This window comes from Perna viridis, chromosome 5, assembly GCF_037379345.1.
Source record: "Perna viridis isolate PV_CMFRI_1.1 ecotype Kerala chromosome 5, ASM3737934v1, whole genome shotgun sequence".
Lineage (NCBI taxonomy): Eukaryota > Metazoa > Mollusca > Bivalvia > Mytilida > Mytilidae > Perna > Perna viridis.
In genome coordinates, this window is record NC_142449.1 from 13,337,548 (window position 1) to 13,352,139 (window position 14,592).

Here is a 14,592-nt window from a genome sequence, read left to right on the forward strand (position 1 = left end):
ATTTAACTCGATATCTTTTTCATGACGTTCACGTCGAAATGGTACGAATGATAATAGATACGAAATATCCCTGTTTGTTTGTCTCCCTTGTTTTGAGCGCCACCTGTTTGGAGTTTCCATAACTACACATTGTAAATACATGTCTGCTGCATGTTGTTGAAAGAAAGATCAATTTTCTAAGAATAACACACAATCAAACAACATGGTAAGTCTTATTGAATGTCAATAACACTCTTTGAAACCACAAACATCTCCTGCCTACATAGCTACAAATTACAAGATTGAAAATGAACTATTTAATAATTAATCGAAAGACCGTCGCAACTATCCTGATTTGACCGTGATTGCGATCGCCCAATGCCAACGGAAATGAATGTGTGAATAATTAGTATTTGGCTGACTAACGCAATTAATACACTGCATCAATTTGCTAAATGCATAGGTCATGACTGGCAATGTGTACAGAAAACAGGAACAATTTTCCTATGACTAGTATGAGGAAGACCTAACCTTAGCTTAGCCTTAGGTCTGTACATGTAGGTATTCATAGAAAAAAATATGCCCACAATGCAATGTTTACTCTGAATCAAATTTCTTTTCTTTATTAGTCAGAACATTTTATGAACTATAATATAAATATTAAATTTACACCTTTGAACTTGTATTGCAGATATACATTATTGTCATTAATTTGTACTTGTAGTATATACATGTAGGTGGTAGACAGTATTTAAAATGCATGTACCTGAATGATTACTTTGGGTATATATTTAATAATAAAACACATAAAGTTTAAATTTAATAGTCATATTGTCTTGTGCCTTCAGCCTGGCAGTGCAATATCAGTCACTGGTAGTCATTCATCTGCTTCCTCCAGACGTGGAAAAACAAGAAATTACAGAGTAGTTAGCAATACCTCACAGATTGATGAGAACCTTTTCGGAAAGCCAAGTCATGTTGAAAAAAGACAAGAACTGTTAGAACAGAAATGGGCAAATGATGACATATCTATTGAACAGCTTGCGAGGGAAAGAAGTGCTAAAAGAAATAGTAAAAATGGCAAAAAGAAAAATAGTAAAGAAACCGTTCAAGTTATTACAAAAGATTTAATCAGAAATTTGATGTAAGTCCAAGAAATAAAGTCTTAGGGTTATTATTTTGAAAGATTATTTAATATGTAAACCTTTAATTTTCTACAAATTTTATACTCTATTGATTCTTATCTCACCCACTTTGACAGTAAAACATTTTTACACCAATGCAGCAAACTGTTGGGCTGGCCTTGGTACAAGTGGGATCTTTTAATACACATTTCACATGTCTATTTCAAAGTGTCTGTGATACTGACTAAGGGCAGATCCAGGCACTTTGACAAGGAGTGGTAGGACATTATTTGCCAGTTTTAGTTAATTTTATACATGAAACAAACTTTCCAATAAATAGCAGAGGTAAAACTCCACCTGGATAGTGCTTTAAATGGTGGTGCAAATTGTGCATAGTTAAAATTTGACCCAATATTTTCTGTTTAAAAAGATATACATGTAATGTACATATTTTTTCAAACATTGATATTTTTTTTGTTTTGTTTAAAGTGTACCTCAGGAGGATCCTTCAGGACAAAGTATTATTTTACCAAGATATGAGTTAAACAGAATAATTCAATCAGCTCAAGTTTTAACCAAAGAACAGAGACTTGCACAGTTGGAACAAATGAAAAGAGAAAAGGATGCTGCCATGGTAAGCATCACATTAATTTAGATTTTTTTGTAAGAAATTTCTGTTTGAATACAAATGACCATTGATTGTAATTTTACCATATATTTTCCCCAAGTTTATTAATCTGAAACAACACAGCAGGGGTTGAAAATTCATTTACCCCGATGTCCGGGACTTAAAAAATTGAACCTCCGACTAGCCGTTTTTCAATGAAATAAGTCTGTAGGACTTGGCAAATCTAAGAAAAATAAATTGAAAGATTTTGTTGTCATTATTTGGACCATGTTTCTCTATCTATTCCCTGACCTATAAATACTTATTTTTTTTTTTAGAATGGGTATTCACTAGATCGATCTATTGATTAGTCATTCTCAAGTCTGAATCATACCTGTGCTTGATCAGATGCATTTTTTGACTTATTACAAATTTTATTAATCAAGCGCTGGAATGATAAAGATCAACTTTTGTTGATAAATATTTGAGGAAAATATCGTTGCTCAATTAAAATTTCACGGTTAAAAAAACACAGAAACAGAAAGTTGATGACAAGGCATCAGACCGGGAGACGGAATCAATTGACACTGTGTCTTCTTCCCTGCAAACATAGAAATATACATAAGAATATCAGATAACAAAATTGCATTTATATATCTTACAACTGGGACTTGACAAAACATTGTTCAGGCTTAGTGTACAAGAGATGAAAAAGTCCAGGGCTTGGGTCTTCCAAAAAAAATGTTCAACCCCTGCACAGTTTTGTAGCAAATGTAATAATGTAATTTGATTGTCTCAATTTTATAGAAATTAAAGTTCATCAATTAAAAAATACAAATGATTAAAAATAAAAACGATGTCAACTCTCAACCAACTTTTTTTTCAAAATTGTTGCAAGCAGTGTGCTTTATTTTTAATCAGGGCAATCTAATTCATTGATATGCAGACTTAAATAGTTTGTATTTTGATATTTGATATTTTCAAATTTGGTTCCATTTCTAATTGAATTAGACATAAGAAGATATAAATACACAAATTCAGATGTCTTTAAAAGTGTTCTCTTTTTTTTTTCAGGAGGCAAGTCAGCAGCGTAAGGCAACATTTAAACAACTTGATATGGAAAGAAGGAAAAATGAAAAATTGAATGACCTTGAAGAAGAGGCTAAAGAAAATGCAGAACACTTATTAACTAAAGCTAATGAGATGCGACAAGAACAGGAAGATGAAATAAAACACTTAAATGAGGTACATGTATAATCAGTAAGAAAAAATATGTTTTAAGAATAGTTTTCTTCTTGATGCATTCTTAATGATAGTTATATTTGTGCATTGGTTATGCTCTGTAAGAGATTAATACATACATTGCTTATTGTTCACTTAAACAATATGGTTCTATTGAGTTAAGAAAGTACTGTAATTTTGATATGCCTCAATAAAATAAAAATACTTGAAACTTTTTAACTCAATATTCAATTAGAAGGTACAAATTCTCATAATTTAATATTTCTTTTTGTATTAGCTGATTTTGAATGCTAAATGTCATGCAATCAGAGATGCACAAATCCTTGAAAAGAAGCAGATTTCAGGAGAAATGATAGATGAAGAGAAACGATTGGATACAATGATGGAAGTAGATCGTCAGAATGCTATCAAAATCCAAGAGGAAATAGAAAAACGAAGAAAGGAGGAGAGATTGGTGGGAGCTGCCAAATTATTAGATCAAATTCAGGAAAATGAACAAGAAAGACTCTTTGATTTGGAACGTAAGGATCAGGAAAATATTCAGATGCAGAAATATATAGAAAAGATGATGGATGAGGATAGAGTTGCACTGGAGAAAAAGAAAATGGAACAGGAATCTCTAAGAGTAAGTGGTAACAATACAGTTTTTTCTAGTTCTCTTTTTCTGTGTTTAAGTATGTATTTTTACCAGAACTATGCAGCAAAACAAATTACAACTATCCGCTATATAGATGATGTATTATCTTTAAACAATCCTAATTTCGGGGATTTGATACATTGCATCTACCCCATAGAACTTGAGATAAAGGATACTACAGACACTGTGAAGTCAGACTCATATCTTGACCTACACTTAGAAATCGATGGTAAAGGAAAACTATTGACTAAACTTTACGACAAACGTGAAGACTTTTCATTCAGAATTGTCAACTTTCCTTTCATCTGTGGCAACATCCCTTCAGCACCTGCGTATGGATTGTTCATATCACAACTCATACGTTATGAACTCGTGGATCGTTATGGTGTATCCATCTGCACCATGAAAACTGATTTATTCAACGGGTCATAGTTTTCCTTTCCTCGTTTGTCTACCCTGGACTTTATTTTTTATGAGCAACTTGGCGGGTGTTTCTAGAAAAACAGAGGACACTTACCCTACCGGTGCGCCTGGTCCATACTCCCAGTTTTTAGTGGAGTCCGAGTTGCTCATTTGCTTTTGTTACTTTGTATGTATGATTTTAGTTACTTCATGTTCTTTGTTGTGTATGTCTGTTTTCCATGTCTGGTCTTTGTCCCTGGATTACATTCTCTTGATTACTGCTATAACCTTGGTTCCCTTGATTACTCTTTTACAAGATTATAGTAATATCTTTCACAACTTTGTCTTTCTGCACTCTAATTTGTAATTCTGTTCATTAAAAGGTAATTTTTGATGATCAAACATTACTTCTTTTATTTTATCCATTACTAAAAGTGGACAAATGTAAGGATAATAAAGTATTCATTTACTGATTGGAACAAAATTTATTTTAATTTGTTTATTCTTTTTACAGGAAGATTTGAACAAAGCTAATGAGGACCAAATAAAACGTAAAGTAGTGAAACAGGAGCAAGAAAGAGCAGAAGAACTTAAAGTAATAGAGTATATGAAACAGAAAGCTGTAAGTTTAACTTATTATGTTTATTATATATCAGCCGCTGACTTCTTTACTTGAAAAAAATTGACTTTGTGTAATTATGACTTAATATTCATTTTTTTTTTTATTTGCTTGTTTAGTTTTACAAGTATTGTACATACATGTACAAATTTTTTTAAGTTGGTTAAAGTTACTTTACAAAATTTTAACTTGTAGGAAAGAGAAGCTGCATTTGAGAAAGAGCAAGAAAGAATCAGAATTGAAAAAGAAAAAGAAACTGCTAGGTTACGAGCTCTACAAGAGAGGGCTAGGGATGAACAGGCTGAAAGAGATGCTCTCAGGGCAAAGAGGGCTCAAGAGAAAGCAGAGAGGGAATGGCGTAAGAAGGAAGCAGAAGAAGCCTACAAGAAGGCTCAGAATGAGGCTATGTTGATTGAGGCTAGATCAAACCAGATGGCCCAAAAAGAACACTTCTTAGCTGTACAGGCTCAGAGAGAGAGAGCAGAATTTGAAAGAGTTCTCAGGTAAAGATATGATAAACTTAGAATTTTTGTTTTTTTAGTGCTCGCCTTAACCCACTAGCCTAAAGCCCGGGGCGAGTGAAAATTTATTTGGGTTAGTGAAATGATATGTACTTTTCTTGTTTAGGGGTAGTTAAATCCTATACAGTACTTTATTATTTGGGTTGGCCATTCAGATCCCTGAAATTAAGTAGAAATGTCATGGCCCTCAATACAAAAATGCAAAGTACAATATTTACTCCAAAATGTCTTACTGGAATTTAAGTTGTCCTTGTACAACAATGAGAACATTGAATTCATAGACTGTTTTTAATATCCCACTTACATCAATTAGGGCTCAGAAGGAGTTGGTTGAAAAGGAAAGAAGAGAGGAAGAAGAATCACATAAGAAGCGAATCGTCCATGCTGATGATGTTCGAGCTCAGATTAGACAAAAGGAAGCTGAAAGGGTCATGCAGAGGAATGCATTCTTTGAAGAAGGTGTTAAGCTGGATGAGGAGGCCAGACATCGACGACAAAAAATGGAGGAAGTCAAGAAAAAGAAATTGAATGAATTAAGGTTTGTTTTTTCATTTAACAGTTATCTAATATGTTTTATGAAGATTTTTTCAACAACAAAATATTGCAGAACTAGATTAAAGATCTTTAGGAAGTGGGTAGATATTTAAAACTATTTTTGTTTGTATCAGTGTTATTTCTTTCTTATTATTAGTAGTCCTTTTCTCTTTCATATTTGTCTTTACTTAAATTCAAAAGATACTTCTTACTAAGGTCCCAAATTTGTATTCTATTTACTTCAATAACTCAATGAATGATACAATAACAAATGTTGTATAATGAATTCAGGGCTGCTGGAATACCAGAGAGATATGTGTCACATGTGGCTCACAAAGTCAATGTAGTGACAGCATGTAAGCTTCAACACATCATGTGTGGCTAATCAATAACCAGGATTGAATTCTGAATGGCTTTGTTTTGAGTTGAAGGAGTCCTTATTACTAATTACTTTGAAATTGGTCCTAGTCTCATATTAATAGAAAAATCATAGTTTAAATTCTTGCATATGATTCTGAATTTTGGTATTTTTCAAAAGTTCTTACAAGGCTCAAATATTTACCATTTGAAATTACCAATTTCCTTATTAAAATGCATAAGATGATATATAGTAATAAAAGTCTGTGGATATGATAAGCAAAATACTGTTAATTTTTCTTTGATTTTTTTCCCATGAAGGTAATTGTGTTATATTTGCCAAGTATAGAATTCAACCCTTGGTTTAAACATTTTGAAGTAAACACTTGTGTCAGTCTGTAACAATCCTGGCAGCTGTTTGTTTGTTTTTTTCAATCTCACATGAGCACTTAACTTACAATGACTGCAATGTGACTGGATTTGCACATTTCAGAGATCATAGCAAAAAACAAAAAAACAAAAAAACACAACAGTTTTTTTTTTGTTAGCAACTGCAGAAGACTTGTTGACAAACATATTGTATTGGATAATGTGCACATTATTGATGATGTCGATGTTTATATTCAGCTTTTGCTAGTAAATGTTTGTTTTTTTTGCTTTAGATAATGACATAGTGTGAAAAAAGTTTGGTTCTTACACTTAATAATTATTAAGTTATCAAGTTATTATAATAAGCAGTTACAATTAGTGAATTTTGGTTCTGATTTGGCCTTTAGTCTCCAGCATCATGTTTGTTTTTGTTATTGTAGTTTTAGAAATCAGCTGACTATATTGTACATAAAAACACATAAAACATGTTAATTTAAGGCATCATACCAGTAATTTAAAGCTTTTTTGTCATGTTTCTTCTTTCCAACAAATTTTCAGTTTAATGGTTTATACATTTTTGTACATGTAGTTTATTGATGATTACTTGAATTAAAACATATCCGATCTTTTTGAAATTCCAACACATTGTTCTTAGGGACATGGTGGAGGCCCTATAGTTTTTTGAGGTTTCTGCCATGCTCCTTTTGGAAATAAGGGTCCTAAAATGGGGAAATGGGTGTTGTCATTAGAATTGATACAAAAAGTTTATTGTTAGTCTGATTTTTAGTTTCAGATATTCTTTTATAAAAAATTTTGAAAGTGTAGGATTATTGTTATCTGTTTTGGGGTTAAAGGGCAACAAAATAGAGCCTAGTAAAAAAAATCAACATTTTTATATTTGTTCCATTATTGAAATGTGTTTTTGTTTTTATTTGATTCTTTATGAAAATCCCTGCCTGTGTTTTTCAATCAGATTTAAGATATCTATTAAATTCTCAAGTTATGAGGGGTTAAAAGAGCCACACCCAAATAAATCTACTTTTTTAGCTCACCTTGTCACAGGCCATATGAACTATTGCCATGACTTGGCATCTGTCATCATCATTGTCATTCTTAACAAATTTTAGAAACTCTTCTCCTCTGAAATTCCTTGACCAATAAGAACCATTTGAATGTTCCTTAGGGTATTCTGCATAGAACTGATGTGGGGATTTTGATCCGTGGACAAAGATGGCTGCTGTTACTGAACTTTTTTGCATGTATCTCCAAAACCATTAGGTTTAACCAAATTCTGACTTAGGGTTAAAGTGTTCAATATTATGAGGTCTATCTATAGCCAAATTTTTTATTTAGACTGTTAAGCCATGGAGTTATTGCCCTTTTTCGATGGTTATTGCTATTTTTAACATTATTGCTTTGAAAAATCTTCTCCCCTGAAACTACTAGATCAGTTTGTACCAAACTTAGTATGAATGTTCCTTGGGTATTCTGCATTAAACTGTTTTGGCCGATGTTACTAAAAATAAAACATAAAGAGTCCAACAGAGATTTTTCACATATATCTCTAAACCCATTAGGTTTAGCCAAATTCTGACTTGAGTAAAAGTGTTCAGCATGATGAGATCTATCTCTGGTTTAATTTCCATTTTAATCTGTTAAGCTTTGTTGGAGTAATTGCCCTTTTTCCTTATTTTTAATGTTAATTCTTTCAAACCGTTAGGTTTAGCCAAATTCTTTCAGTTGCTGAAATGATCCTTATGATAAGGCCTACAAAAGTCTGTAGGGGATCAAAAATGTTGGATGACTCCTTGTTAGACTAATTGCCCTTAAAAGCTGAAAAATAATGTTTTTTTTGCAGTTTTCAGCCAATATCTTGAAAACTATAATAGATAGAAACTTCCCTTGAAAAGCAAAAAATTAACCAGGTGAGCGATTCAGGCTCTTGGAAGTCTAGTTTTTTTGTCTGCTTGTCTAAATTTTCATTGAATTTCAAATTTTGTGCTATATTGTGACTAAACCAGTTATTGTGCCTATAATGAACTATAAGTCCCTATGCTTAAGTATGTCCAAAACTAGGCGTATATCTACACTTACCTCAGATGAACAGAATTTAAAATGCTGTGGTCATATCATGCTATCATGTATGCTCGATGAAGCTCTTTATTCAATGCTAGAACATTTTTATAGGCAATTTATATATACTAGTGGGGTTGTGTATTTGAGGAGCATGTCAGAATTATAGATTTTATTTTATATACAATATTCAAACCTAAACTCAAGAAGAAAAATGCTTCACATAATTCAGGGTGAGATAAATTAAGAGGAGAAACATTGTCATTAAATATTGTACATATATTTCTTCTATATGCATATGTAAGGACATACTCCCTTTTATAAAATATGCTACAATTATTTTTTGTTAAATTATTTTTCTATCTCATAATGAGGTGAACATTTCTGTAAGCAAATATGGTATATATTGTAAGAGTAATACTGCAATAAATGAGTTTACTGTAGTTTTTATCTTTGTAGAAATGCTGGCATACCAGAGAAGTATTTAGCCCAAGTTGAGAGGAAGATTGCACAGCCACAACACATAAGTGCATAAATCATAAACTTTAATATTTTTGTTAAAAAAAAAAGAGAATTATTTAAGAAATGATATGTATTTCTATTTGTTAAAATTTTGAGTTCCTTTCAAAGGACTTTTGTTCTGGCACTGTCATGTACACACCAATCATGACTACCTGTAGTTGTATTGATGAAATGTCTCCATTTTCATGACAGTGTATTAAATTGAAGTTTTTTTTTTATGAATATATAATACTGATATCATGATATGGATATGGAGTTATAATATTTTTTAAGTCAATCCTTATCAAAAATTGCTTCACATTGGCTCTAACCAGTTGATTTTGAGAAAGTTTTAATACATGTACCTGAAGAACTATATCAACTGAGGTTTTTCACTCCTGATGCTTATTGTATGTCAGTTTCCAAATGCTTTATATCCCTCTACCATTATAATTTTCAGTCAAGTGTTTTATGAAAATATATAATGTAAAACATGTATCATTTCCATTTTTAACAAGACCCTAAAATATAATGAACAAACTACATTTCTCTTTAAAATATGTTAGATTTCTTCACTGAACATGAGGTGACTTACTTGTAGAAAGAAATCAGAAGTCCTTTCAGCAGTTAATGTGTTATTATTCTTGGGCCTGACAAAACTACCAATGCTTTTCTTTATTTTCTTTTTTTTATTACGAGTTGATCATATCTGTGATATATCTGTATGTACATATTGTAAATTGGAAGTAAGTGAATTAGTGAGTGCATGGGTTTTTCTCTCAGTAAATCATGTGCAGTACAGGAACTCTAGTTACTGTAGATTGTAGCTTATGTGAACAGTATGAAATAAAACAACCATATAGATTTGCCATGTCTAATGCCTTGTATTGGTTCTTTTTTATTTTTGTTATGGAAATTGGGAAAGTTAATTCAAATTAGATCCACAGGAAAATTTCATTTTAAAGATATAAATATTCTATATGGTATGCCACATTAGTGCTAAGTTTGTCCTCCAATATGCACACAGTTGATATAGATCACTGCCCATCAAACAGAGAATGAGCTTTGTAAGAGTGGAGTACTTTGGTATTATAATTTAAAAACTTTATATTTTGTTCTTTTATCATTAAAAGTAAATTATTTTAACAAAAGAATTTTGTGTATTTTATATTCTGTCACAGTAAGTGGAATTCACTTGGCATTCTTCATCTTCGTCCATGTCATTAGCTTTTCAAACGTCTTCTCCTCTAGAACTACTGAACAGAATTCAATCAAATTTGGTAATTTAGCTCCTAGGGTTTTCTGTACAAAGTAAATGCATTGATTTTTGACCCGTCAAAACATGACCGTTGTTGATAAAAATAGAATGTGTGACAGACAGCAGTTCTTTGCATATATTTCCTACACCGTTAAGTAAATAGCCGATTGTGAGCTTAAAGCCCGTAGTCAAATTTTCTAACGATCCATGTTGGAGTTATTGCCTTTTTTGGACATATTTCTGCTATTTTTGATTATATTGCAAAAATATCTTTCAAGAAACTTCAAGGCAGAATTCAATAGGAGTTTATATAACTGTTCTTGATGGTATTCTGCACAAAATGATCTTTTTTTTTTCATCCATGAAAAAACAAAAAACAAAAAAAACATGGTCGCCTTTACTATAAAAATAGAACATTGGACGGATCTGACGTGGGATAAAGTTGTTGAGCATGATGAGATCTGTAGTCAATTTTTTGTGAAAATCCATTAACCCATTAAAATTTGAGTGGAAGTACCATCAGAAATGATCATTTATGAGATAAAAAATGTTTTATCAGTCAATTTTCATTTTTAATCAATCAAATGGCTGTAGTACAGCACTTTTTCAGCAGTTAAAGTAGAATAAAAGTGAAAATGCAAAAATCGTTTCAGTTTTTATATGTCATGTGTAACTCAACCATTTTCAAGTCAAGTCTTCACTCCAAGTATTAAAATGTAAAAAAATCAAAACTGTTTATATTTCAGCAATTTAAGTCACCCTATTTATTTCTTATATAGTTGTGTTGAGAAAACTTTTGATAATAGCAATTGCGATCCATTGGTCATCTTTTAATCCATAAAAAAAACATTGCTAATTTCCAAATTTAGTAAAAAATATGCCATAAAAGTAAAAAGTGAGGCCTTGAATCACTTTATTCCATTTAAGGCTGCTCGATTTAGTATAAAATATGATATATTGTTGTTTGAAAGCTTCTAGGATAATTGAAACTCACTAAAAATCTCACTTTCCTTTGAAACTAATTATCAGGTCTCAGTCTTTTATTCTTTGCCTCACACGCTTCTATAGTATACCTTAAATTTCATGATTTTTAAAAAAAAATTGACCAGTTTCAACTTTTGACCATGTTTTCAATTAAGGAAATGTCAAAAATAATTTTTAGGTCCATTTTAGAAAAAAAGACACACACTTTGGTACACCAGGACTGGTCAAACTAAAAATAGACCTTTTCTACTTTCACTTTTATTTTGAGTTCATAAAATAAACACCTTTTCTGAAGCATTATTTTTCATGAAAATACTGTTCTTCCTCAAAAACAAGTTTTTTTGTGTCATAGCTTGATATTTACCCTGTACTTTTGATGAAAAATGACACCCGCTCAGGAACTGATACCAAAATGGACGCCGAAGTAGAGTTCAAGAAATTTTGAAAATTTTGTTAACAACTTACCAAGTGAATGAACGAATTACTTAGTGGTCCAATCACTGAGGACGAAATAGTTAAAAATAAAAAAATATCAGAAATCTAAAAAATGACAAAGCGTGTGGAGTTGATGATGTTCTTAATATCTTAAAAACACTGTTTTGGAGCTAATACCTGTATACTTAAAGATTTTTAATTTAGTACTCGATACAGGTGTTGTACCAGAACTTTGGTCACAAGAACTTATTGTACCTATTTATATGAACAAAGGTTTGGTATCGATCCAAATAACAATAGAGGAATTACACTAAATTCATGCTTAGGGAAAACCTTCTCATCCATTTTGAATGAAAGACTTACTAAGTCTTCTGATGAGATTGAGCTTTTATCTGAATCACAGACTGGATTTCGAAAGGGTTATTCTACTGTTGACAACATTTTTGTGTTACACTCCCTTTTAGCTATATATTTTTCATTAGGTATAACTATTTTGCACATTTGTTGACACACTTTGGAGAGATGGTCTGTGGCTAAAAGTTCAAAAATCCAATGTAACACGGAAAATATTTTCAGTTATTTTCAATATGGATCAGAATATTAAGTCTTGTATTAGGCATCAAAGTAAACTCTGCATTTTTAACTGTGGAGTTGGTGTAAGACAAGGAGAAAACTTGCCGCTTATTTTGTTCTCAATTGTATTGAATGATCTAGAAATCTTTTTGCAAGTACAAAATCTAGATTTGATAGAAAGTTCATGCTCAGAAATGTTTGATGTATATGTCAAAATATTTGTAATGCTTTATGCAGATGATACAATTATAATGTCATAAACAAAGGAAGCTATCCAAAAAGCATTGGATGTGTTTGCTAATTACTGTTAAAAATGGAAGTTACAAGTTAATACTGACTAAGAAGATTCCTATTTAATTTGGACTTTGTTGCTCCTGCCGCTTCAGAAAAAGGGACCAAAATGGGTAAAAATACGTATTTTATTAAAAACCATGTAGATTGTTTTTTTCTGTTTTTTTTTCGATTTTAAATATTCTATTTTTAAAGTGTTCTTTATTTAATTCGACTGAATAAATGTACAACGGATTTTATGTGGTTTGGACCGTTTTCCAGTTACTGGGGGCAACGCCTAAAAACATTTTCATAACTTCTTTCTTTTTTTGGTCCGATATCGAATTTTTTTTTTTTTATTTCATTGGATTCTTCATTGGATTCCTCATTAATAAACCTGCCTGCATTTTCCCATCAGATTTCGGATATCTCTTACGGTTTTCGAGTTATAAGGGGTCAAAAAGGCCACACAAACCAGAATAAATCATTTTTTTGTTTTGTTTTTGGTCCGATTAGAAAAAAAAATCAAATATTCTTGCAATGTTTGTACAGCTTATTATATCTTATAGCTAAATTAATTGTCAAGAGGTAATTAGACGATCATGAAATACGTTGATTTTACAATATTCCACTAGCGAATGTGCAAACGCGTGTCTACACATTTCAAAATATTTTGATGCAGCCACGCTGATCCCGATTTCACCAGGACATCATTGCATATGAGCAGACAGAAGTGCGCGCAAAGGGGGTGGGGGTCTTTTTCCTGTTTTCCTTTCAACATTTCTTTCATTAGTTTTTCAGATCCGCAAAAATCGTAATTTTTTTTATTCATTGCGTCCACAGTCGTATTAATTTAATCCAGTATCGTAACTTTTCAATAATTTTAATATTTTTTTAAATTTGACGTTAAAAGAGTTTTTTTTTACGTCGCAAAACAAAACGTTACTTTAGAAACATCAAAAATGCGCTTTGTGACATTTTCGTTAGACACGGGTTTTACATATATATATATACCAAAAAAAATGAAATGATAAAACCATAGAGGAGGATAAATACATTTTTAAGTATATGAAAAAATCGACTTAACACCATTTGCCTTTTTGAACAATTCGTTCGAATTTCGCATGGTGTACGCGTGAATAAATAAAATATACAAATTTTAGATGTTGTGACATTTTGGTTAGACACAGACAAAATGCTGCGCTTAGATACATGTTCAACCAATTACCATTATTTTTAGAATGTTCTGCAGGATATATACATGTAAAATTCAAAATTTCATAGTTATTAGTTAACTCAAAGCTAACGAAAAAAAGCTTTTGATAAAGACCGGGTAGCACGCAACGTGTAGAAAACGTCGGGAAAAAGACAACGTGACATCACAACATCCGTGCGTATTTATCTACTATTAGACAATAAAACTCATTACTTTTTAGCATAAACATGATATTCTGAATATTTATACAGTCCTTTAAGCGTGAACATACTTTGGTAAAAATACTATTCGTTGTTATATTTTACAACCGTAAGCAAGAAAGTAGCCAATGGCCAACGTCGAAAAAAATAAGATTTGTGACATAATTGAAATACGGACAAAAAGGTTTTTAACACAAAGACTGATTGAACATTTAATATATATTTTCATTGGGGTTATGTAATAAATTGTCTATATAGTTAATAAAAGTCTCGATTAAAAAAACCTGTTCGCATAATTTGAAAAAAAAAGTCTAACATTTTGTCTTCAAATCGGTTTCTTTCCATTTCTGCAATGTCCAAATGAAAGAGGAGATATTTGTGATATTGTAATACGCTTTGATCTTATCATTACGTCATGAAAAATATGACATTGTCTGCAACACAAACTGCTCTTTCCAAAAAAAGTTTATTTTATCAAAATACGCCAAGAAACAATTACTTAGATATATTGGTGAAATGGTAAGCAAGCATTTTTAATGTTACCTGTCCACATATGAAAATGGACGTTCTTGTGATCGAATAATGCTTTCCTTCCACAATTAACGGCATCTTTCAAAAATTTATGATTAGAATCCTAAAACAACAACCGTTTTCGAACATTTTAATATCTATATTGCCTTTGATAACCCCA

The 14,592-nt window shown here is 31.4% G+C and overlaps 1 protein-coding gene across 2 annotated transcripts; it reads left to right on the forward strand.

Annotated features, from left to right (window-relative positions):
- Positions 1 to 70: 70 nt before the first annotated feature.
- On the forward strand, positions 71 to 10,119 carry LOC148616105 (cilia- and flagella-associated protein 45-like). 2 transcript variants are annotated; one of them, XM_088582803.1, is made up of 10 exons: positions 71 to 205; positions 828 to 1,123; positions 1,593 to 1,737; positions 2,785 to 2,955; positions 3,230 to 3,577; positions 4,506 to 4,613; positions 4,806 to 5,113; positions 5,445 to 5,669; positions 5,957 to 6,021; positions 8,924 to 9,066. In XM_088582803.1, coding segments are annotated over exons 1-10 (1,671 nt in total). In that variant the 5' UTR covers positions 71 to 202; the 3' UTR covers positions 8,926 to 9,066. The 2 variants fall into 2 exon arrangements, with proteins under 2 accessions (XP_088438929.1, XP_088438928.1); XM_088582802.1 differs by lacking the exon at positions 5,957 to 6,021 and having other exon boundaries at positions 8,924 to 10,119.
- The last annotated feature ends 4,473 nt before the right edge of the window (positions 10,120 to 14,592 follow it).

What these genes read in the sequence shown, in the direction of transcription:
- LOC148616105 (XM_088582802.1), top strand. An exon ending in GAGAAAAGGATGCTGCCATG is followed by an intron (nt 1,738 to 2,784) that starts GTAAGCATCACA and finishes TTTTTTTTTCAG; the next exon opens with GAGGCAAGTCAGCAGCGTAA. An exon ending in AAATAAAACACTTAAATGAG is followed by an intron (nt 2,956 to 3,229) that starts GTACATGTATAA and finishes TTTTTGTATTAG; the next exon opens with CTGATTTTGAATGCTAAATG.